General features: G+C 35.9%; 1 protein-coding gene across 5 annotated transcripts in view; it reads left to right on the plus strand.

The window, feature by feature from the left end:
* Positions 1-26,736, plus strand: part of LOC141569638 (lysine-specific demethylase 6A-like) — a 162,337-nt gene that overhangs the window by 20,845 nt on the left and 114,756 nt on the right. For all 5 annotated transcript variants that reach the window (XM_074323718.1, XM_074323720.1, XM_074323721.1 and 2 more), the window contains one exon: positions 3,060-3,168. In XM_074323718.1, coding sequence (XP_074179819.1) covers positions 3,060-3,168 — 109 coding nt within the window. The remainder of the gene's footprint in view (positions 1-3,059; positions 3,169-26,736) is intronic.

Consider the following 26,736-nt stretch of genomic DNA (forward strand, 5'->3'; position numbering starts at 1 on the left):
TGAGAGAAGGTAAGCACAGTGTTTACCTACTGCACCATCTTGATTGAACTCGAAAAGCATTTTTTATTCTTCAGGGAGCCAGACATGCAAGGTACCTGGAAACTGTTTTTTTTCCTACCCTGTTGTTCACCTTCATCTTATTTAATGTCTGATTCTGTCAACAGCATCTTTTTACTACCACCAACACTTTTTAGCAGTGGCTTAGTAAGGTAAGAGTTAAAAATTTGGTACTCAGGCTTGGATTTGTGGGCAGATGTATTATGTTGGTGCAAAGGTAATTGTGGTTTTTGCAGTTATTTTTAACCTTTTAAAATGCAACTACTTTTGCACCAACCAAATATTTAAAATTCTGTTTTTTTACTGGGCATTATCTTTTGTGAGAGAATTAGTGACACTGTTAATTTTAGGTATGAACAGTTCTTTATTAATAAGCAAGAGAAAGTTAGCTATAATGCACAGACAGTAGTACCGTGAAGATATTCTGAAAGGAGGATATGATATATATATATATTCCATCTTGTTAAAACGTGAAAAAAATTTTTATTGTCTTTACATTTTGAATCTTTTTTTGACTCTGAAAACTGATTTGCTCATAAGTTAATATTTAATTAGATGTGAGAAGTTAGAGAAGATTAGAGATGAGAAGTTTTCCAATGTATAGTGAGTTAAAGTAAGAAATAACCAAATAGAGATTTACTTAGCTTGCTCATATTAACTTTTAAAATGTCAGATGCATCGTTTTATTAATGTAAAGTTTAAAAAACATAACGATAGCCTAATAGTTTTAACATACTAATTCTATAATTATAAAGAACTGCAGTAAGCTTTTTTTTTTTTTTTGTAGTTTAAGTGTTTACCAGATAGAAATCATAGATGACTTGAACAACAGAGTACCTTGAAATTTTGTATCTGCAAATAATAGTAATTTCTGGGACTTAAGAGTAGATTCAGATTTTTAATTATTTTCAATGATTGTGGTTTGGTAGTTATGCATATTTAGAAAGCTAAGAGTAGAATAGAAACTGAAAACTGTTCTCTTTTAAATCTTAATGTAAAGATAATTGAGTCATCCCAGAATAGCTTTATTTATAGTAGATTTTTAAACTTATTTTTAAGTACTTATGCCCTTCTTTTTTGGATGCTCTACATTTGAAATGTACTCTTCATCAAAAGAAGACTGTATGTTGCAGGAAAGGGAGAAAATGAAGGCATTTGATAAGGGGAGGGGGTCTTATTTCACAATACATTTTCTCATCCTAACAATTTCTTGAGGGTAAGGGATTTTAATGATATTGAGAAATATCCCCCCCACCCCGCCATGTTTTTCCATCCCTCTTCTTCCTTTTTTTGTGGGAATATTTGAAGTCAGTTCTTCTAAGAGGCATCATATCAGAATATTCCTGAGAGTGTACCAGAGATCTAAGAAAATATATATGTATCTTTTTTTACTGGTTCCTATTATGTTATTAAGACTGAGATAGCTAGAGATTAAATTTTTAAGATCTCTGTGGTTCGTGACAAGTCTGTGCATTGAAACTCTAGAATACTGTTCTTTCTGATGTTTTAGTGCAAAATCTTCTGCAAATTTCTGAAGTTCAAAAAGAATGGATTCTTTAGGAAGGATTTTTGTGTCTATGTATTGAGGTGGGATAATGTTAGAATTAGTATTTTTGAAATAGGAAGATTAGGAAGAAAACAATTGAGAGTGTATAGTGCTCTAAAAGCTAAAAATACAGTTTGTTTGCAAAACCAATTGGTAATCACTACAAATGGTAGCTACTGTTAAGCAATTCTGTCCAATAGAAATGTATTGTGAAGCACATTTTTTATGTCATGTAATTTTACATTTTATAATAGCTGTATTAAAAATAGTAAAAAGAAATGTGTTGGCATAAAATTATCCCTGGTTGTTCGCAGAATGGGAAAGAATTCGCAAGACACGAAAGTAATAGAAGTTGTCATAGAAAGTTTAAGAAGAAAGGTGCTGTCAGAGACCCCGGGGCAGTCTCTGAGTAGACAACTGCATTGATCTTTAGATTAGCTTTTTCTTATTTAGGAAAGGGGAAGTCAGCCAGGCATATCCAGAGGGCTGATATTGCTTCCTGGAGTCTGGTCTGTTTTAAAATAATGGTATCTCAGGACTCCAGGCTAGGACTCGTGACTTGGCCACTGAGGCCTGGGGCTTTATGCATCACCAGGAAAAACTGCAATGGAGTTGCAAATTGGATTCCAGTGTCTGGGTGCCTGATGATTAAGAAGTTGCCCTTTCTAGGTTAGGATTCTGCAAATTAAATGGATTAATGAGTATGGGTAGCCTTGAGAAAGGGAACAAAACAGAGTTCTTAAGTTAATCAGTGAGGGAAGAAACAACTGAGTATCAGGTTGGATCAAACTGCAAACCAGCTAAGTTTAACTACTGGTGGCTAGATAGGGAGTTACATGGTGAGTCAAACTGCAAACAAGAGAAGTCTAACTATGTTATTGATTCCTTAAATTTCATCTTTAAAAAAACAGATACCTTTCATATCCCTTATTTAACCTAATAAAAATACTACTTTAATACAGTTAACAATTATTAGTGAATATTTTATACTCTTTTGAATTCAGTCTTTGAAATCTGTTGTGTAATCTACAGTTACAGTGTGTCTCATTTCAGATGGTCAAAAATCACATGTGGCTTACTGGCTGCTGAAATTCAATAAGGTCATTCTATGCATAATTGAGAGTAGTTTTGTTGTTATCAACAAAGACCAAAGTAATAATTTAGATTTGTAACTCATATAAAGTTAATAAGGAACTTCTTTATTACGTTATTTGGTCAGTCTTATTCATACCCTTTTTGATATGCTTTTTGGGAAAGCACTTACAAGGCGATGGCTCCATTAATAAATACTCAGTAAGCTGTTTCTTTTCAGAAAATGAACCCAGAGTCTGTGATAGAAGTGACATTGATTGCTTTGATTTCTTGAGTAATCTCATGTACTATATATTTTATTCTCTCAGAAAGGATGCAATTAGTATTTTGCTTTTTTCTTAATGCTCATGTTTCTCATTTCTAGGCTGTTCGCTGCTACGAATCTTTAATCTTAAAAGCTGAAGGAAAAGTGGAGTCTGATTTCTTTTGTCAGTTAGGTCACTTCAACCTCTTATTGGAAGATTATCCAAAAGGTAATGTTTTCTCTCTTAAAATTTCTGCTTGATTTATGTTTGCATTGTATATAAATGTCAATGTTTTTATTCTTCGTCAAGGACACTTACTGTTTTTTAGTTTCTTAGGAGCTCATAAACACAAAAAGCAATGAGAAAGAAAGAATAGAAGAAATATTAAAACTTTATTTACATGTAAATATTCAGTAAATTTAATCGTTTTGTAAAACTCATAACAACCTGCATATATATTGCTATTTTGCTTGCCCTTGTGAAACATCTGTTCTTTAAAACCTTATTACGGTAGAAAGAGATATAGTCTAGGAATACAAAATTTTGAAAAGAGTAACGAGTGTTTTCTAACACACCCCAAGCAATTCTCCAATTCCCAGAGGTGTCCTACAAATTTAACTTAATTCTGAAACTATATACCTGGAGATACCATATTTCCCTGAAAATTACTTTTTTTATTACTTTTATTATATTACTTTTTCGCTCTGAAAGACGCTTTATTTTTGCTCTGAAAGATGCTTTATTATATTACTTTTATTACTTTTTGCTCTGAAAGATGCTTTTAGGTCTTATTTTTTGGGGATGTCTTATTTTGTATGTACAACAATCTACATTTATTTAAATACAGTCATGTCATCTTCTGGAACATCGTCATAATCTTCCAAACCCTGAATTCCGCTTGAATTTCTTGTGACTCCATTTCCTGTAGAACAATTGGCCACAATCTCTCATCCAGCTATAGATCTCTTCTTAACACTTTGTAAGCGGGCATTTTCCCGCCAAATCGCGTCGTAACGCGGGGCTTTTTTGACATTTTCTCGCCAAAATTAGACTTTCCGTAAAATATTCATACCTTTCGATCTATTTGATATTTTTCTATGAAACTTTCAGTGTTTTAGTTTAAAAAGAGGTCTCTATTTATTTACTTTGCAAAATATGTGTTATTCTATTTTTTATGTACACAGAATTACTACATTCTAGGTAAACATAGAAAAAAACACTTTCACAATCAAAATAATTTTATGTATACAAAATTACAATATTTTTTCGAAATTTTCAACAGATCTTATAAAAAAAACTATAACCTAATAGTGCTTCACTGTGTGGTAGCGTTCGAATCACTTTCCTTTGTGCAGGGGTACATTACAAAACTTGCACATGTACGCGGTACGCTTTCGCTTTGGCAGGAATAATTAGATAAATTGTCAACAAACAATTCATCGTCACTCTCGTATGTATCTTGATTCATGTCCAGGGATAATAAAATTATCACTTTCAAAAATAATATTTATCAGAAAAGAAACTAGAGTCAGTTCAAAAAAAAATTATGATTTTGCACCAATCACAACAGTAGTTAGGTATTTTGTATGAAATTTCAGTAATTTAAAACAAAAAATATTTTATAAAAGCAGAATGAACTCAGAAACACGAAAGTAAGACGTCCGAGCAAAAGCAGTATAATGGAGTCACTGGAGAAACGAACAAAAATGCAAAAACTAAATCCTTTGTTGGAATCATTGTGTCTTTTTTTTGTAAATATTACCGCTATTTATTTTTATGGCTATTGTTTTTGTCCGGTCCCAAATTTATTGTATCGGCAGGTAGACGCATAGGGTACCGCTGACAATAGATAATGCGTAGTCCGTCACCCGTTTGGCGCCCTTGTTTACAAGTTTCCTGCGCCCCACCGCTTAGCGGAACAAAACGAGTTAACTCGTCTCCCGCGCTTTGGTATCAAAAGCGATATGACGAGTTTACTCGTTTCCAGCAAAAAATGTGTTAAATGAGCACCTCTTGTCCATGTAGCCTGCTCGTAGTGCACTGGCAACACAGCTGTCAGTGATTTTATCCCATGAATTCTTCACCCAAGTCATCATCTCTTGCAGGCTAGGCTTCACAAAGTTTCCATGCTCATTTCTCTCCATTCTACTTGCAATGAAGTCATTGATTTCCATGTGCAAATGGTCCCTGAATGGATTGTTCATGGACTATCGAGAGTCTGGAGATAGGCAGTCATTCCTGCGGGAATCATTGATCTATTCTTCTCTCTGCAAGGAAGTTCTTCATGTCTTTAGCCCAGTGAGTGCTGGCTCAATCCCAACTTGCAGACCTCTTTGGCCACTTCGCAAAACAAGTGGCAGCATTAAATTGACCCACTCCTTATAACTGCTTGTGTGCACCAGGCTTTTTCGATTTCAAGAACATAAATGCGTGAAACACATTCAACCTTAATCTTTCTTGCCCTTAGTGGTGATTAGAGGTGGGGCTTTCTTTCCATGCAGAGGAATCACCAAAATACAGGTAACGTGCACTTCCGTAACCAGTGGAGGGAATGTAGATTGACGAGGCACCCCTCTGATCAATTGTCGTTTGAGATCCTTGGCCCATAAACACTGCAGTTTCATCCATAGCAATCATGTTGGAGAGTTGGTATTTAGAAAAGTCGATGCCATCAACAAAGGATTAAATGCAAGTGCACGTTTAATAACTTCAGTATCTTCCAGCTTGAACAGTGTTGTCGATCTTCTTAGAGACAGTTCATATCACTGAAGGAAGCCATCCAGCCAGTGTTGTGATGCTTTGAATTCTTCTGGGGATATTTCTAACCGTGGTGCCATTGCGAGGACAAATGCTTGAATATCAGCCCTCTGCACAACTGAAGCCTTTGCTCTCCTGTCAGCAATCCATTCACAGATGATGTCTTCCAGCTCAGGAAATAATGGTTGCTGACCTTATCCACACTTGTGCTTCTTAGCATTTCCCTCATCCACGTGTTGACTGAGGATATCATACTCTGCTCGCCATTTTCGGACCATTTGGAAATCCAACTTCTCTTTGCAGAAAGCCGTAAGATTCTTGCCCCGAGAGTCCTCCATGATTCCTTTGTTGTACTTGACGGAATAGTTCTTTCTTTCTGCACTCATCTTGTTTGGGGGTCAAAATATTATTCTCTTTAAATCTACCATTAAATCAAGTGTTAATTGAAGACTTATGAGACAGGAGTGTCAACAAAAATGATGACAGTTAAGAACGATGGTCCATATTAAAGCGACGAAAAATTGCAGGCACCAAAATTCGGAAACCGTTTCTTTATTTCACATGAATGCATTAAGTTCATCTGTTTTAAAACACATGACATATTGAATTATGCAGATTCATATTAGACACAATAGCGTCTGTTTGTTATCAAGTGTGCACGTTATTCCTACTCCGATTGGTTATTCTGCAATAAGTCTCGAGTTCATCTGTTTACATAGGCGTTTACCTCTTGTCCAAAGGCACCTGCTTGGGTATTTACAAGTACTTAACTGTAATTTATATCATCATTTGTTTTAAGTATTAATGTCAATAAAATTTGTTTATATTTAATTGAATATTTATATTATTTTATAATTCAGTACTTCCATCGTGTGTTGCAACGGATGTACTAAATGCCTCCATGTGGCTGACGATCTTAGCTGGGGCTTATTTTTGGGGTAGGGCTTATATTATGAGCATCCTGAAAAAATCGTGCTAGTGCTTATTTTCCAGTTAGGTCTTATTTTTGGGGAAATATGGTAGTGTTGATCTGACAGGTAAAAAACTGAGTTCTACATGACTGCCCCACTTTAGATGCCAGTTCCAAGTTGAGGTGGTCACGTGTAGTAATTTAAATCATAGGTCCCTCTTACCCATTCCTTGGGTTTGATAATTTGTCAGAATGGCTTGCTAAGCCCAAGGAAATATTTACCAGTTTATTATAAAGGATACATAAAGATACATAAAGTCTACAGATGAACAGTGAAACAATGAAGACCATAGGGTAAGGTCTGGAAGTGTCTGTAGCTCAGGAACTTTTATCTTTGAGTTGGGGCATATGTATCAACCTGGAAGCTCAGAAACTCATCAAATCTCAGTGTTCAAGAGTTTATTATAGAGCTTGATGTGCATCCTTGTCTCCCAAACCCTGTCCACCCCCATATACTTTATGTTCTTTATGTTGAGGCTACATAAGGGGTATAGTAAGTCATCTAATCAGCATAAACTTTGGTGAGTTCAAAAGCGGCACTTCAGAATAATAAAAGACACACCTATTACTCAGGAAATTCCAAGTATTTTGTGAGCTCTGGCCCAGGAACAGGGACACAAATCAAACTTTTTTTTTTTAATACTACAAACACAAACTGCATTTCTTCTTTTTGTTCTTGATCTTCTTTAAAATTTTCTATTTTAGTGTAAATTCAGTTTTTATTCATGTTATTCTGTAGTAATACATCTAATTTTCTAATGAATAAAAGATTTTTGAATAAAACTTTTTTATTCATTTTGAATACTTTTCTGATCAGAAATAGGTGGAGATAAATAATTTGAGATAAACTCTTAAGATATGTGCCCTTCATAATTTTCCTATTTCTGATCAAGACAGTTAGTCATTTAGTAAGGTAAAATTACTATGAAAGATCAAAATGGCAGCGTGAGGTGAGCCTCTGTAAAGCTCCCCTGGAACTTACAACGAATCGAACAACTACAACTCCACAAAGGACTCCCTGCACAGCAGACAGGCAAGATGAAGAGGCCCACTACCGAAGTCACCTACAGGTGGGAGAATCGCGTGAGCGGGGGAGGAGAGAAAGGAGAAGTGCGGAGACAGAGCCAGGCGGGCCCATACGCAGACCTAGTTCAGTGCTCCGAGCTCGCTGCATCCAGGAACTACCGCAGATGTGGGAGAGGGAAGAACTCGGTCTGCTAGGGCTCCGTTTATGGCCCACAGGGGTGAGGGGGCAGCATATAACATGGCTGAACCCAACGCTCACGGCAGAGACCTCGGAGAAAAGACTGAGGGAAGAAGGCTGAAAACGGTGGTTTAAGCCCTCACTGCCGAGCGGAGAACTGAAGCCTTAGGCACTGAGACCAGCCGCCCCCTCCCTGCCCTCCCAGAGCTCGCGCCACCCCAACCTGCCTGGTGCTAGAAACAGAACAGTAGCAGTGTCAGATCAAACAATAGAATATTTGCTGTTCTGAGAACTGTGGACCGCAGACACAAATTCGCAGCCCAGCTAGTTCCAGCAAAGGGGAGGGAGCTGTGGAAGCAGGACCGGCTGTGGTGGTGGTCGCCACCATTGCTCTGGGCCACCTCTCACAACTCACCCCACTTATCTAGGCGGATCCCTGCAGGAGTAAACAGAACTGCTGAAACATATGGGCTCTGAATCAGGAGCTGGAAGAGCTTTGGAACATCAAAAGCTCTCTGCATACCCACTGGGACACTGCACCCTGTGACCAAAACGAACTATTAACAAAGGAGAAACCCGTCTCTCAGGGAATCCCCCCATTGTGTGAGAAGCTGGAATAGTGCAGAGAAACATAGAACTACCATGTGGGAGAAGAAAAATAAGCTGCAGTCGGAGAAAAAATAAAACATTCTACCAACAAGTACTGGAAAACAAAAGAAAGACCTCTTCCTATCAACCTGGTGAAGGGGACTATACAACAAGAAGACATAACAGTCATCAATATTTATGTCTCCAATCAGGGAGCACCGAAATATACCAAGCAACTACTAACAGAACTAAAGGGAGAAATTGACCAAAACATCATTATACCAGGGGACTTAAATACATCATTGACAGATGTGGATAGAACATCCAAACAGAAAATAAATAACGAAATAGCCCCAAATGATACATTAGATGAAATGGACAATATTGACGTTTATAGAGCACTTCATTCTAAAACATCAGACTATACATTCTTTTCTGGTGTACATGGAACATTCTCAAGAATAGACCATATATTGGGACATAAAATCGGCCTCAGCAAATTTAAGAAGATTGAAATCATACCAAGCATATTCTTTAATCACAAGGCTTTGAAATTGGATATCAACTACAAAAAGAAAGCAGGAAGAAAACACAAATACATGGAGATTAAACAACATACTTTTAAAGAAGGACTGGGTCAAAGAAGAAATTAGAGGAGAGATCAAAAGATACATAGAAACAAATGACAATGAAAATACATCCTACCAAAATTTTTGGGATGCAGCGAAAGCAGTTTTAAGAGGGAAATTTATCTCATTACAGGCCTATCTCAAGAAACAAGAAAACTCCCAAATAAATAACCTCATGTTACACCTTAAAGAACTAGAAAAAGAAGAACAAGTAAACCCAAGGTCAGCAGAAGAAAGGAAATAACAAAAATTAGAGCAGAACTAAATGAAATAGAGAACAAAAAGACAATAGAAAAAATTAATGTGACAAAGAGCTGGTTCTTTGAAAAGATTAACAAAATTGACAAACCCTTGGCTAGACTTACTAAGATAAAAAGAGAGAAGACACTAATTAACAAAATCAGACATGAAAAAGGGGAAGTTATCACGGACACCACAGAAATACAAAGGATCATCCAAGAATACTATGAAGGACTATATGCCACCATATTCAACAACCTAGAAGAAATGGACAAGTTCTTTGAAACATATAGCCTTCCAAGGCTGAACCATGAAGAACTGGGAAATCTAAACAGACCGATCACCAGTAACAAAATTGAATCAGTCATCCAAAACCTTCCCAAAAGCAAAAGTCCAGGACCAGATGGCTTCACTAGTGAATTCTACCAAACCTTCAAAGAGGATCTAATACCAATCCTGCTCAAACTCTTCCAAAAATTGAAGAAGAGACAGTACTCCCTAACTCATTTTATGAGGCCAACATTACCCTGATACCAAAACCTGGTAAGGACAGCACAAAAAAAGAAAACTACAGACCAATATCTCTGATGAATACCGATGCAAAAATCCTAAATAAAATTCTAGCAAATCGAATACAACAATGCATTAAAAAGATTATTCATCACGACCAAGTGGGGTTCATCCCCGGGGCACAAGGATGGTTCAACATCCCCAAATCCATCAATGTGATACATCACATAAACAAAATAAAGGACAAAAATCATATGATTATATCAATTGATGCAGAAAAAGCATTTGACAAGATACAACATCCATTTATGATTAAAACACTTAATAAAATGGGTATAGAAGGAAAATACCTTAACATAATAAAGGCCATATATGACAAGCCCTCTGCTAATCTCATAATTAATGGAGAAAAACTGAAGCCCTTTGCTCTACGTTCAGGAACACGACAGGGATGTCCCCTATCACCTCTGCTTTTCAACATAGTGTTGGAAGTCCTTGCCAGAGCAATCAGGCAAGAGAAAGAAATAAAAGGCATCCAAATTGGGAATGAAGAAGTTAAATTATCACTCTTTGCAGATGACATGATGCTATATATAGAAAACCCTAAAGACTCCACCAAAAAGCTATTAGAAACAATCAACGAATACAGTAAAGTTGCTGGCTACAAAATCAACGCACAAAAGTCCATTGCTTTCCTATATACTAACAATGAAATCTCAGAAAAGAAATACAAAAAACAATTCCTTTTGCAATTGCAGCAAAAAGAATAAAATACCTAGGAATAAACTTAACCAAGGATGTGAAAGACCTATATGCTGAAAACTATAAGACATTTTTGAAAGAAATTGAAGAAGACACAAAGAAATGGAAAGACATTCCGTGCTCATGGATTGGAAGAATCAACATAGTTAAAATGGCCATATTACCCAAAGCAATATACAGATTCAATGCAATCCCCATCAAAATCCCAATGGCATTTTTTAAAGAAATAGAACAAAAATCATCAGATTTGTTTGGAACCACAAAAGACCCTGAATAGCCAAAGCAATCTTAAGAAAAAGAACAATAATGGAGGTATCACACTTCCTGACTTTGGCTTGTACTACAGGGCCACAATAATCAAAACAGCATGGTATTGGCAGAAAAAAAGACACGTAGACCAATGGAATAGAATTGAGAACCCAGATATAAAACCACATAAATATGGACAGATAATTTTTGACAAAGAAGCTGAAAACATACAATGGAGCAAAGACAGCCTCTTCAATAAATGGTGCTGGGAGAATTGGATAGCCACGTGCAAAAGAATGAAACTGGACTGCTATTTGTCACCATGTACCAAAGTTAATTCAAAATGGATCAAAGACTTAAGCATAAGACCTGACACAATAAACTGCATAGAAGAAAACATAGGTACTAAACTTATGGACCTTGGGTTCAAAGAGCATTTTATGAATTTGACTCCAAAGGCAATGGAAGTAAAAGCTAAAATAAACGAATGGGACTATATGAAACTTAAAAGCTTCTGCACAGCAAAAGAAACCATTGACAAAATAAAGAGGCCACCAACTGAATGGGAGAAGATTTTTGCAAACAGTGCCTCCGATAAGGGGCTAATATCCAGAATATACAAGGAACTCATGCAACTCAACAACAAAAAAACAAACAACCCAATTGAAAAATGGGCAGAGGACTTGAAGACACATTTCTCCAAAGAGGACATACAAATGGCAAATAGACATATGAAAAAATGCTCAACATCACTAATCATCAGAGAAATGCAAATCAAAACCACAATGAGATATTACCTCACCCCAGTCAGAATGGCTATCATCAACAAGACAAATAGTAACAAATGTTGGAGAGGCTGTGGAGAAAAAGGAACCCTCATACACTGTTGGTGGGAATGCAGACTGGTGCAGCCGTTATGGAAGGCAGTGTGGAGGTTCCTCAAAAAATTACGAATAGAATTACCATATGACCCAGCAATCCCTCTGCTGGGTATTGACCAAAAAAAATCTGAAAACATTTATACATAAAGACACGTGTGCTCCAATGTTCACTGCAGCTTTGTTTTATGGTGGCCAAGATATGGAAACAACCAAAATGTCCTTCGATAGATGAATGGATAAAGAATTTGTGGTATATGTACACAATGGAATACTATTCGGTCATAAGAAAAGATGGTATAGAAACATTTGTGACAACATGGATGGATCTTGAGAGTGTAATGCTGAGCGAAGTAAGTCCGACAGAAAAAGCAGAGAATCATGTGATTTCACTGATACGTGCTATATAAACCCAAAACAACAAAAGAACAAGAGAAACAAATGAGAAACAGAGACTCATAGACACAGACAATAGTTTAGTGGTTACCAGAGGGTAAGGGGGATGGGGGTTGGGAGATCAGGGTAAGGGGGATCAAATATATGGTGATGGAAGAAGAACTGACTCTGGGTGGTGAGCACACAATGTGATATATAGATGATGTAATACAGAATTGTACACCTGAAATCTATGTAATTTTACTAACAGTTGTCACCCCAGTAAATTAAAAAAAATTACTATGAAAAATGGTTTACCTTCCTTTCAAACAAAACTTTCCATCAAAAAAAGAAACCTTACAGCAAGAATGTGTAATTGCCCTTTTAATAATAATAAACATCTTAGAAAGTGGGTGGACATGTTATCATTTTTAGCGATGTGTAGAAGAAACAGCGTTGGTTAATTTTTTTGACTTGTGAAAAGTCAATGGTATGTCACTTGTGTGCTTTAGCAGCTTAGTTTATTATGTGCCACTTTTTTGAAAGTACGTGTAGTCGAGGAAAAATAATGTTCCTTTTATCCTTCTGTGTTTTTGACTGAGACCTTTTGCAATAAGAGATAGAGTGATGTTACCAGAATGCAATTATTTGAGTCTGTCCGCTTGTGCACACTGGTTGAAAGAAATGCATGAGCAGGAGTTTGCATTGTAGAAAGGAAGTAGTGTATTTATAGAATTGGCCTATCTGGAATGTGGGTGAGCTCATATTGTTGCAGGAAAGAGGGTTCTGGTTTCATGCAGGAAAAAATTCAAGTGTAAGCCACAGAAGAGAACATAGTAGTTTATTGTGAGGTGATCATCTCCACAGGCAGAGTAGAGGCTGACCTAGGCAAGACACCACCCTTATTCTTTTTAAGCCAATAGTTTTTTATTAGTTAAGCTTTTTAACCTTTTCACTGTGTTAATTGATTTCAAGTTTGTTGTCCAAAATGTGTCAAAAACCCACAGAAAATAATTACGGTATTTATGTTTTTAAGTAAATAGAGTTAAGATGCTACATTTTATTAAAATTCATGACTAATGTATGAAAATCTTCTGTTATTCATTCTTGAAAAATACAAAAATATAGAAAAATGTACATCTGCTTGCCTAAATTTTCTGTCTGGAACACAAAGCTCATGGGGTAAAGTCGAATGCCGCAATTAGTGGCATAGAAGTATCTTTTGACTATAGAGGAACATCGCAGCGAAAATGTTAATATGGTAATAAGGGGGAGAAATGGAGAATAGTCTTATTGGGTCTCAGAAGGTATGTGATTTTCTGGGAATTTGCGATACACCCCATTTTGCCCTCATATCCTCTCCAGAGGTATCATGGTGCTGGTGGATGTGTCATTTTGCATAGAGATGTATACAGTGTCCTTGTAATGTGACTGCAGGTTACTTGGCAGTGACTCTTGTGGCCGTCTTGGTCTTGACTGGTTCTGGCTGGTTTCCTTGTCTCATCTTGGTTTCTGGTCCTTTGTCTTTGACTGGTGGTTAAAGGTTTTGTTGGAAGGCTTGACCCCACCCTATCTCACTGCGAAAGACTCAACTCCTGGCCTGTAAATTAGATTATAGGGAAAATTGCAAGACACCATGGATTAGGGGTTTGGGATTGTGTGAGGAGCTGATTGGTTGGAGGTGAGGTAAGGGTAATAAGTTAGGTCTTGAGGATAGGTCTGGCAATGCTCTGTCTGGTTTCATAGAAAAGTAGCCAGTGGTATGTTCCATCTTAGGGCTTAGGAGCTGAAACATAACTGTGGTCAAGATGTTATCTTTAGCCTGCCAGAGATCCAGACCTGTGACCATTAGTCAATCAGGTCTGAGCTATTGTCTTCTGCTTTAGGGGTTACTGATTATTTAGGGAAAAGGTAGGTCTATGAGGGGTGTAAAGAAATAGAAAATGATTTCTACAAATTAAATAAATCATGAGACACTTGGTTTTATTAACAAAAGGGGAAAAAACAAGTTTATTGACATACCTACATCATTTATATATGGGAAATACCCAGGAAAATTAACTCTGAGATAGTCTAAGCTACTAGCTTAAACTCAGCTAAAGACAAAAATAAGATACTGTGATGGGTGGAGGCCAGTTGTGGAAGTTAACTTGGAAAGACTTTGAAAAAGGGTAAGGTTGTTGTGACTCATAATGCAGTGCCTTTCATTGGTAAGAATTTCTTGTGATTTAAAGTAGTCCTTCTCTTCCTAGTACTGAGAAGTAGACTTTACAAATACAGATTCCTTTGTAAATGTAAATTTCTCTTATAAAAATGTAACTTCCAACTTCTAGAACCCCTTTCAGAGCTTTTCCTGTGTTTGCTATTTCTAAAAGTAATCAGCTCAAAATAATTCTTAAGACAAAGAGACATATTTTGGGGAGACATATTCTACTACCCTTCATAAATTAATTCAATACTTTACTAATGACGTGGTATTTTGGTTTGAGATAGTATAGCATGCTGTATAATATACTGAGACACATATAGCATGTGTATTTATATGCCAATTGCACCTTTGTTATTAAAGATGCATTAAAGTAACAGGTTTATGTAACCTCCCTGAACTTTTCTCCTAATCCATAAATTGAATAGTAATATAAGTGTTGACATAAGGAATGTCCAAACCTGTAGAGAATTTTTTCAGGTTTATTTGAGCCAAATTGATGACAGTTGCCAGGAAGCAAAATCTCAATGGATTGAGAAAACGCCATGGAGAATGGCAGTTTTATGTCTTATTTTATACATTAGAATCAAAGACATGTAAGAAGGGTTATAAGAAATCAGTTGGTGGTACATTAAGGGAGTGGGAGAAACAAAGTGGAGAACGGAATCCCTGGGGTTGGGTAAAAAGTGAAACAGAGACACTTCTTTTACATCAGTGGGTGCGGATAGTTAATAATTAACCTTTATTAACCAGTCTTACATTAGGGGAAACATGGTATGCATGTCTCTCTAGCTCCCATTAAAAAAGTCATAGTTCTAAACAAGAAACGGAACCAGAATTCACCAGAGTTATTATTAACAAAGGATTGCAGTAAATTATTCTCACAGTGTTTTATGGCCATTTCAGTCATTCAAAAGTCATAGTGTTGCTTTTAATTATAACCGCAATATAATTCCTAGTGACTGGTATTCTGACTGTGACAACATCTAGAGATTCTTACATGTGGGACATTAAACAGCAAACAAGGGCAGCCACACCATTGCTGTCTACACTCACGCTCAGACACTGTGTATACAAGGCAGGGGTCTCATGCTAAGTTCTAGCGCCTCCTCTCTAGGGAACTGGTGACTTCTCTCCTACAGGCGTAACTAAGGTCAGAAACCTCTCCTGGCCTCACAGGAAAAACCTCAACAGTTTTTCATCCTTCAAGTTCTGTGTCCTCTGATCGCTTTTCATGTCCAGGCAGTCTGCGAAGGACTGTGTTAGGACATTTAATACAGGGACTTCTTAGTGTACCTACTCAGGTAGGTATTTCTGAGGAGGTGCTTTCTTCCAGTCACTCAGGAGAATTCTGGCTGAGCAGAGCAGAACTGAGCAGAGGAACTTCTACTCTGGGAGTCTCTGTTCTGAGTGGCTCTGATTGCTGTCCCTTCTGAAGTGCGGTAGGGCTCTGTCACCTATCTCTCCTTGTGCCTCGAAGCTTTGTATCTCCCTCTGGCTTTGTTAGCACAGAGCAGTTGATGGGCAGACTGCAGCTGGAAAGCAGCTCCTGCCTGCATAGCTGGCCCTGGGCTCTGTGACATTTCCATGTGCCACTGTCACATGCCTTCTTGCCTGCCATATTCTCCCCATTGTTGATTTGGCTGTACTTGTTTCCAGAGTTGGCAGGCAAATAGCTCCTGAGCTCCTGGTTGGCCACTCACTGATTAACTGATTAGTCCTAAGCAGTGCTGGAGTGTTGCTTGGTCTAGAGAGATGGTATTCGGGGAACAATACAACAATGAGGGGATCTGTGGTTACGTACTCTGGTAATCTTGTGCTTTGGTGCCAGCAGTTGTACCCTCAAAGGGTCTAGAAAACAAAATTACTCTGACATTTCAAAGGTATGTTACCGTAGATGCAAAAGAAGACTAGACAGGACTTACTGAAGGTAAAGATTGACCTTTGCTAAGGAAGTTCAAGGCCTGGGATGTGACTACCTGCTGTGACCTGCCTAATTAGGAATTTAAGATTAGACCATCCTGTGTGGTTATTTTTGAGCTTCTCTGGCCTGCCATTTTGACCTTTTGAGCTTGTCAGATTTGTGCACAGCCCCTTTTTAGTTCACAGAGCAGTTTTATGAATGGTAAATGAAACTGTGAGTACTAGTAGTAAAAATGAGCTTCACTTCAAGAGGCAATGTTAACTTACAATACTGTTTAATATATAGTAATTCTTTAGATATTGTAACTTAGTTAAAACTACAGATATATGCTGCATACTACATATGTATTGGTGGCCACAGAAGATTGTAACAGAGCTGAAAATTCCTATTACCTAGTCAAATGGAAGCCATCTTAATTGTGGTATAACACTTTACTCATATGTTTGTGGTGATGCTGGTGTAAATAGAATTTTCTGCCAGTCTTATAAAAGTACAACACATACCTAATACTTACAATAATAATAAACAACTATTTTGCTGGTTTATGTATTTACTATACTATACTTTTTATCATTATATTAAAGCATATTTTTCCTATTTAAAAAAACAAAGTGCTGTAAAATGTTATGCTGTGTTACGCCAGCAGCAACCTCATGTATCCTGTGTTTACTGTGTTGCTTGGTGGCATCATTTCTCTTGCTCTTGATTTAATCCTGTGTTATTTTGTACACTAACACTCTATATAGACTTGTAGCATAGGAGCAATAGACTGGGTTGTATAAGTGTAGTCTGTGATGCTCCCACAATGACAAAAATACCTAAGGAGACACTTCTCAGAATGCGTATCTGTTGTTAAGTGGAACATGATTATAGTAATATTTAAAGTGAATGAGTAACAGAAAGAAATATAGAGGCTACTGAAAAAATATATACATATTTTAAGAAAGGATAAAACTATTAAAATTGTAATACTCAGTGTATACTGATAACAAAAGATGCATAAATACAAGTCACGTGTGACTTCTGCAGTGACAAGAGGTGCTCAGAGTGGTTCCCATCAGCGTCCAGACACTTCTGATGACGGCGAACTACTGCTTGAGCCACGTTGACCAAAGTGTCCCCTTGTATACAGTTTTTTGGCACCCCCGGTATAAGGATTTTCTATAATGCATTTAAGGATTTTTCTTTCCTAATATGTAAATATGAGAGCACATAAACAAAGACCCTCAATTGAAATTGCATAGGGACTAGTATATGTGAGCCAAAAAATTTCATTTCTAACCTCCCTGAGATTCTAGCCATTTCTAGATTTTTTCTTCTTCTTTATCCTTCCTTCAGATAATATATTTGTTGACTATCACCATTGTTAAAAGCACTGGCTTTAATGTTGAGGTTCCTGCACTTTTACTGATAGGTAAGCAAAGTTCTGTGCCGACAGTGACTGACAACGTATATCAAAGCTTGATGATCTTTCTTTCTCTCCTTTTGCTCATCTGTCTGCCTGGAATGGAATAACAATACTCTGCCCTGGCATATATAGTGGAAGAACATAGACATAAAATGAGTGCTTTTGAGTAATAAGTCTCTGAGTTTCCTTTTCCAAAAATGATGAATATTTTTTCATCATTGGGTGTATTACATATATTATGTATACAGAAGGTGCCAAAAAATATATACACATTTTAAGAAAGAAAACTATTAAAATGGTAATAATATATACTAATAACAAAAGATGAGTATAAGTTACGTATGACTTCTGCAACTAGAAGAGGTGCTCATAGTGGTTACCATCAGCATAATTTTAATAGGTTTTTCCTTTCTTAAAATGTGTATTTTTTTGGCACCCTCTGTATACCCGTATGTCAGTATATGTTATGTATATACAAGTACACACAATATATACACATTACATGCATGTGTTAAATATGTATTATATAATATATAAAATTATTATGCATTGCATGTATATAATATGTAGTATGTTATTTCTGTAGTTACAAATACATACAGTAGATACTTGTTTTTGACAGTTGTAAAGTAGCAGAAAATATTGAGTTAGCTAATACTGAACCATTGCTTCTAAGAGAAATACTGCATTACCTTTTTGTTAGCCTCATTTCTTCTTAGCTTCTTGTCACCACATTTTTGTTAACAAATCAGTACAAGACTTTGTTTTATGTGTGTTTTTCTATTTAAAGTCTTGTTATTTCATATATATTGTTGATAACATTGAACTCAGGTTCAGCAGTGCTCAAACTCAATCCTTGAATGAAGCTTACTAATAAATCTGTGTCCTCTGTAAGGCATTATATACTTGCTATTAGGATCACTAGATAGCCCTTTAGCACCACTCTTGTGGGGGATATTATAAACAACAAAGTCACTAACAAGCAAAAAAATGAAATACCAAGTATACTATGAAAAGAATGCTTGTTTTTACAGTATGAGAGCCAAAACAAGAAGGTAGAGTTACCTTGTTCAGTGAGCTGGGAACAGGTATGTCAGGCAGTCAAAATTTTCCTCATTCTGCACAGGTCCATTAATGAGAGTAGAAGTGCCATATGTATTAATTATGGGGTTACAAATAAATTGTAGTAAATAGATGAATTTGTAAATAAGGAATCTGTGAATAATGAGAACTGACTATATATCTTAAAAGGTGCATATATCTCACACATGCATCAGGAGATCTCTTTTTTTAGCTAGAGATTCATGGGAAATTTGCAAAGTACATAAACTTTTGCTTTATAATACACATTTACTTCTTTGTTAACGGTAAAATACATAAAAATACTGATATAAACTTGTGACCATTGAAAGATAAATTTCTCTGAAAGCTGATAATTTTTTCATATGCATCAGGCTGTCTTCCATTATCTTCCTTGTATTCAGAGATACAGTATACCACAGTTTCATATAACTATTTAAATGTATTTAGAGTTTTTGAAAAATAAAAAAATTAAATTACACAAAGCTTTCCTCTGTACTCCCTTTAAAAACTACTGTATAGTTTTCTTAACACATTTTATGGATCACAGTTTGGGGCAACACTAGTTTAGTCTGATTTATTCAAGGTATAAGTCATTATTTTGCTAAGTTAATTTGTTAAGTGAAGAGCACAGGGTGCTGGATGGTAAGCTGGGATTCAACAGAAGACCCCAAGAGAAATTGAATAGAGAAGTTGTTATGGTTTCTGGAGTAAGTATATGTTATCCTGGGACCACATGGGGTAACAGGGCAGGGTACATGTCGAGAGAGTGACTGGATCATGGTACATGCCTTCATTAGGGTCTGTGGGTAGAATGCTTTGGAGTTCCTGGGCTGAGGTTAGATGGATCAATTCAAATCCAAAAGAATGGGGTTTTGGTATATACCATGGGGGTAAGGGTCTTATCTGAGGGTTGCAAAAGGGCCCTGAGTGACTGAGAGATTGTTTGTCAAAAGGACTGTTGGGTAGGTCATACCAGAAACTTTTGCTTGTGACTCTATGTGCCGCTCTCTAGGGGCATGCGGATAACACTGAGGTGAGGGCTAGTGTTTTAAGACCCCTGAAGACCACTTGGCAAAACAAAGTGGATGCTGAGGCAGCAGTATCATGGAGTAATTTAGCTAAACTCTTGACAGTATAAAATTAGAAAATGCAGTTGAGAAGTGTCCAGGGGAGCAGAATAATGACCGTAACACATGTTTTTATGTTTGTGTCCATGGAAGAAATTTTATCTTTGAAATAATGGAAACTGGATTATAGAATTGATGGGTTAGATAATAAGTAAAAGTTCTGGTAGCTTTGAGAACTCAAGAATTTGCAGAACATATTAGAAGAAAAAAGAAAAGGAACAATTTTCTGGGAGTCTTTCGTATTAGGCCAGTTATGAGATACTAATGACCTTGATGAGAGTATTATTTTAATAAGGTCAAAGAAATAATAAATCCAAAAAATTTCCAGCAAATGTATTAATTTGATTTGACGACTTCAAGGAAATGCCTAAGTAGGCATAAAAAGATTTTGTCTGTTTGCTTTTTTGCTTATCTTCACAGCTTTCTTGTCTCTCTTTACAATCACAGAGATTATAATCTCTTTACAATCAATTTCTTGTCTCTTTTCATGTTGTAAAGAAAGTGACAACATACAATATGGTTATTGTGGTGAAAGCTGGCTAGAAGTTTTTCAGAATTGATACATGTTTAATATGTATCAATACTCCAGTTAAGTGGAAACTTTTAAAAGCAAGCATAGATTTGTGCTGAAAGGTGTTAGAGCTAGTTAAGTGTACCAGTCATTTACATTGTTATAATTATGTAAAAAAGATCATATAAACTCTTGGAGATAGCATAGTCTATAGTATAGGTTTTCAGTCTTACTCTTGGGGAAAAAAATAAAACAAATTCAGTGCCAATCAGTGCAATTGACAGATTTATTTTTTCTTTTCAGTCTATTGTCTTAATTCATTGTGGCTAACTAACTTACTCTTGTAGAGTCAGATATTGGCCTAGCTTGCTGAGGATAAGAGAAATACCGAGGTTTGTCTTTAGTCAGTGCATACTCGAGTATAGAAACATAGATTAATGTAAAATCATATCCTCCCTCTTCTTTTGTGCCTACCTCTGAAGAAGATGTTTCCTGCCAAGGCATCCTTCATCTGCACCGTTCTTCATCTGCATTATTACTGCTTTAAAACTCTGTAGTCTGTATGAACTTCTGAATTACATTCTTTAGTTTTTATGATCTTAACTCAGAGTCATAAAAGTTTCTTTTAGAACATTTTAATTAAACACCATTAATTTTAAGACCTTATTGTATTTTGGATAACGTAAAGCATGCTAAGGTCATTAGCCTTCTTAACTCTTGTCTTGACTGTGCTTACTTAGGCTATTTCTTCAGATTTCTCTGTTAAGCTTTTTATAATACATGTCTTTTTATTCATGAATTACTCCTTACTCTGGTGCTAAAGAAGTTTTTAGGTTGTTTGTGACCTATAAGGATAGATTCAGTGACTTGATGTCATAGTTGAGTGGGTGAGGCCAGAGTTTTAGAACCCAGGTTGGCTTGACTTGAAAACGATTTGTTTTCCTGTTGTCTGTCTAGTGTCTTCCATTTCATTCTGTTGACCGTTCCTTATTTTTAAAATAAAGCACAAAAAGTATATTTATCTTAATATTGACACAAATATTTTGTCATTTTTAAAAAGAAAATGAGAAAACATATAAACCAAAAAAAATTAATAAAATGTATGAAAGCTGTTGCTGTGTGTTTTGTTTGTATTTGTATTTCCCTGCACTGATCTTGGTGGTAAACATGTACCAACTGAGGATCATTTTATGAATCCTTTAGTAACCCATTTGTCTCAGTATTTTGTTAAACTAGAATAGAGTATTTATCAGTATAAACATTTTCTAAACTTGAAGTTTAAGTTACATTCTGCATGCTGTTTGTAATTTTCTTTAACTTAGTGGAACGTGCTAATCTTCCCAGGTCAAATGTTTGAAATTTATGAGATGCTTTTTAATCTAAACATTTATAGTTTCTATATAGTATTCATATATTTAGATAAAATAATTCCTTATTGGGCATTTAGGCACATTATTTCTTTGTGTACCATTAATATAACACTATATTAACACATACTTTCTAAGATATTCCCCCATTCATAATTATTTTCATATAGTTAGTCAAGTATTATTAACATTGTGCAGAGAAGGGACACACACAAGCAAATAAACATTTTAAAATAAGCTTTTAGCATATAATGTGAAATTATTATCTGGAAAGGTTTTTACTAATTTACATTTTGCACAGTAGTGTGTATGAAAGTGACTTGCACAGTAATGTGTATGAAAGTGTTCTATTATGGCTTGGTATTTAAAATAAGTATGAATATACATTTAATGTTTGTTTAACAAATAAGTTAAATACCATTCTTTTTGTGAGGATGTGATTTTTAAATACTGTGAGACACTTAATGAAATTGGGTATGAAGGTTTTAGTAGACTAAAAATGCATCTATTTAAAAAGCAAACCAAGAAATAGTAAAAAAGGAAATATTTGGAGGGCTTTTTAAAGTTACAGTTGGTTTCAAGGATTGATAAAACTGACACTTCATAAATCCATTGTGGAAGATTGGTAATAAAGTGGTTGGTAAATTATTCTTAGTAAATGTGAAGGAAAGTTATTCTTACCTAAATTAATGTTAAAAGATTCCTTAGTGGGTGAATGTGGGCAACTTGAGCTAATAAAGACTCAGGAATCAAAAATAAATAATATGAATTTTGATTTACCAAGGGAAGAATAATTGGACAATTGTTGCAATCATGTAACAGCCGTTGTGCATTATAAGGAAGTCTTATGACCCTAGTTCCTCCCCCCAACCTCTATATATATCAGAAAAATCTGGTTATAGGTGGATGAGAAACTTTGCCCAGTGGGTGTGTGTACCTTATTAGAAATAAGGACGACTCTGGATAAGATGATTTCATTAGAAAAGCCATAATGATGGAGATTGGGACTAGCCATTAGTTTAAATAACCTATTTAGAATAGAAAACATAAAATATATTAACATTTTTCCCCCTAAAAAGTTTTATTATTTTCCCCCTTAATTTTTTTTTTTAAAGAGTTGGATGGGATTTTTTTTTTTTTTTTAAGATTTTATTGGGGAAGGGGAACAGGACTTTATTGGGGAACAATGGTCAAATTGTTGTCCTTTGAATCTTAGTTGTGGAGGGTTCTGAACGTTCAGCTTCAAGTTGTTGTTCTTTCAGTCTTAGTTGTGGAGGGCGCAGCTCAGCTCCAGGTCCAGTTGCCATTGCTAGTTGCAGGGGGCTGTGCCATCCCATGCGGGAGTCGAACCGGCAACCTGTGGTTGAGAGGACAGGCTCCAACCAACTGAGCCATCCGTGAGCTCAGCGGCAGCTCAGCTCAAGGTGCCGTGTTCAATCTTAGTTGCAGGGGGCAGAGCCCACCATCCCTTGCGGGACTCGAGGAATTGAACTGGCAACCTTGTGGTTGAGAGCCCTCTGGCTCATGTGGGAATCGAACCGGCAGCCTTTGGAGTTAGGAGCACGGAGCTCTAACCACCTGAGCCACCGGGCTGACCCATTCCCCCTTAATTTAAATATAGTTGGTATACTATCTTATGTTGATTATATTAGTGTCAGGGTTACAATCTAGTGATTTGATGCTTTTATACCTTACAATGTGGTCACCCTACTAATGTTAGTAGTCATCTGCCACAGTGCATATTTACCACAACATTATTGACTATATTCCCCTTCCTCTTTTACCTCCCCACTTCTGGTAACCATCCCTTTGGTCTCTGTTTCTGAGTGTGTTTTTGTTTTGTTTTCTTTTTAGATTTCACATCACATATAAGTGAAATCACAAAGTTTTGTATTTCTCTGCCTGACTTATCTCACTTAGCATAATACCCTCTAGATCAAATATATATTTTTGCAAATGATTAAATTACCATTTTATTGCTGCATGATACTCCAGTGTGTATGTGTGCGTGTGAGTGTGTGTGTGTGTGTGTGTGTGTGTGTGTGTGTGACATCTTCTTTATGCATTCATCTATTGGTGGACACTTAGGTTGCTTCCATATCTTGGTTATTGTCAATAATGCTGCAATGAACATAGGGGTGTATATATACCATGTTTCCCCGAAAATAAGACCTAGCTGGACCATCAGCTCTAATGCGTCTTTTGGAGCAAAATTAATATGACCCGGTATTATATTATATTAATTATATATATTATATTACATTACATTACACTACATTACATTGACCCGGTCTTATATCACATCACATCACACCACACCACACCACACCAGACCCCCCCCACCCCATCACCCCACCACATCATATTATATAAGACTTAGTCTTATATAAGATCCGGTATTACATTATACTATATACGACCCGGTATCACATCACCATCACCATCACCATCACCATCACCATCACCATCACCATCACATCACCACATCACATCACATCCGGTCTCATATTATATTATATACGACCCGGTATTATATTATATCACATCACATCACATTATATAAGACCTACTCTTATATAAGACCCGGTATTATATACAACCCGGTATTATATCACATCATATCACATCACATCACATCATATTGTATAAGACCTAGTCTTATGTAAGACACGGTATTATATTTATTACATATTATATTATACTATATTATACCCAGTCTTATATTAAATTAAGACTGGGTCTTATATTAATTTTTTATCCAAAAGACACATTAGAGCTGATGGTCTGGCTAGGTATTATTTTCGGGGCAACACGGTATCTTTTTAAATAAGTGTTTTCACTTTCTTTGAATAAATACCCAGAAGTGGAATTGCTGGGTCACATCGCGTATACACTTTCAGTTTTTGAAGGAATTTCCATAATGATTTCCATAGTAGCTGTACCAGTTTTCAATCGCACCAGCAGTGTACAAGGGGTCCTGTTTTGTCCACATCCTTATCAACACATGATTTGTTGACTTTGTTAATAGCCATTCTGACTGGTATGAGGTGGTATCTCATTGTGGTTTTGATTTGCATTTCTCTGATGACTAGTTGATATTGAGTATCTTGTCATAGGTCTGCTGGCCATCAGTGTGTTTTTTTGAGCAATCTCTTTTCATGTCCTCAATCCATTTTTTGGTTAGACATTTTTTGTTATTGATTGTATGAATTTATTTGTTTTGGATATCAACCTTTGCAAATTACTCTCCTTTTCAGTGGGTTGCCTTTTTGTTTTGTTGAAGCTTTCCTTTGCTGTGCAGAAGCTTTTTAGTTTGATGTAGTCCCCATGTGTTTATTTTTGCTTTTATTTCGAGGGAATGTATCCAAAAAGATACTGCTGAGATTGATGTCAAATAGTTTACTTCCTATGTTTTCTTCTAGGATTTTTATGGTTTCAGGCCTTGCATTTAAGTCTTTAACCCATTTTAAGTTTATGTTTGTATATGGTGCTTGAGAGTGGTCCAGTTTCATTTTTTGGCATGTATCTGTTCAGTTTCCCCAACACCATTTGTTGAAGTAACTGTTGTTACTCTAGTATATATTTTATCCATGCCTCTTAGATTGTTGAATTTGTTTGCATATAGTATTTATAGTATTCTTTTATGATCTTTTGTATTTCTGTGGTGTCGTAATCTTTCTTTCATTTCTGATTTTATTTGTGTTTTTCCTCTTCTTGGTCGTCTTGCTATAACGTTGACCGTTTTATTCATCCTCTCAAAGAACCAGTTTCATTAACCTCTTAGTTTCATTAATGTTTTCTATTTCAGTTATTTCCACTTTTTATTATTTCCTTTCCTCTGTTTACTTTGGGTTTTGTTTGTTCTTTTTCTACTTTCTTTAGGTGTACATTTAGATCGTTTGTTTAGATTTTTCCTGCCTGTTGAAGTAGGACTGTAGAGCTTTCCAGTTGCCTCTTATAACTGCCTTTGCTTCATCCCATAAATTTCATAGGGTAGTGCTTTCATTTTTATTTGTCTCAGGGTACGTTTTGATTTTCTGTTTGATACTCTCTTTGATTCATTGGTTGTTGAGAAGTATGTGTTTACACTCCATGTATTTTCCAGTTTTTTTTTGTTTTCCCCTGTAGTTTGTAGTTGATATACCACACGGTATATCTTCATACCATTGTGGTCAGAAGATATGCTTAATATAATTTAAGACTTCTTAAGTTTATTGAGGCTTGTTTTGTGGTCTAGTATATGATCTAGCCTGGAAAATGTTCCAGGTGTGCTTGTGAAAATGTATAACCTGCAGTTTTTGGATGAAATCCTCTGTGAATGTCTGTCTATCAAGTCAAGCTGCTGTACTGTGGCATTAAATGGTATTATTTTCTTATTACTTTTCTGTCTGGATGATCTAGTTATTGAAGTGAGTGGAGTATTAAAGTCCCCAACTATTATAGTATTACTGTTAATTTATGCCTTCGTGTCCATTAACATTTGCTTTATTTACTTGTGTGCTGCTAGTTGGGTGCATAGATATTTACAATTGTTACATCCTCTTGGATTGATTGACCTTTTTAAAATTATGTTATGTCTTTTTTGTCTCTTTTTATAGTCTTTGTTTTGAAGCCTTATTTTGTCTGATACGAATATTGTTACCCCAGTGTTCTTTTTATTTCTATTTGTATGAAATATTTTTTTCTGTCCCTTTACTTTCAGTCTGTCTTTTTGATCTGAAGTAAGTCTCTTGTAAGCAGCGTATTGACAGGTTATTATTTTTTTAATCAATTCCGCCACCATGTTTCTTTTGATTGTAGCATTTAGTCCATTGGACTAAATTTAGGGTAATTACTGATAGGTTTGTACTTATTACTATTTTGTTAATTGTTTTCTTCACTGTTTCTTCTCTTGATCTCTTTTGATTTGTTGATTTTTCTTTAGTGTTTTAAATAGGATTCCTTTCTCTTCATTTTATTTGTGTAATTTTTATATGGTTTTGGCTTATGGTTGCCATGAGGTCCATTC

The sequence above is a fragment of the Rhinolophus sinicus genome, chromosome X (genome assembly GCF_036562045.2).
Source record: "Rhinolophus sinicus isolate RSC01 chromosome X, ASM3656204v1, whole genome shotgun sequence".
Taxonomy (NCBI): domain Eukaryota; kingdom Metazoa; phylum Chordata; class Mammalia; order Chiroptera; family Rhinolophidae; genus Rhinolophus; species Rhinolophus sinicus.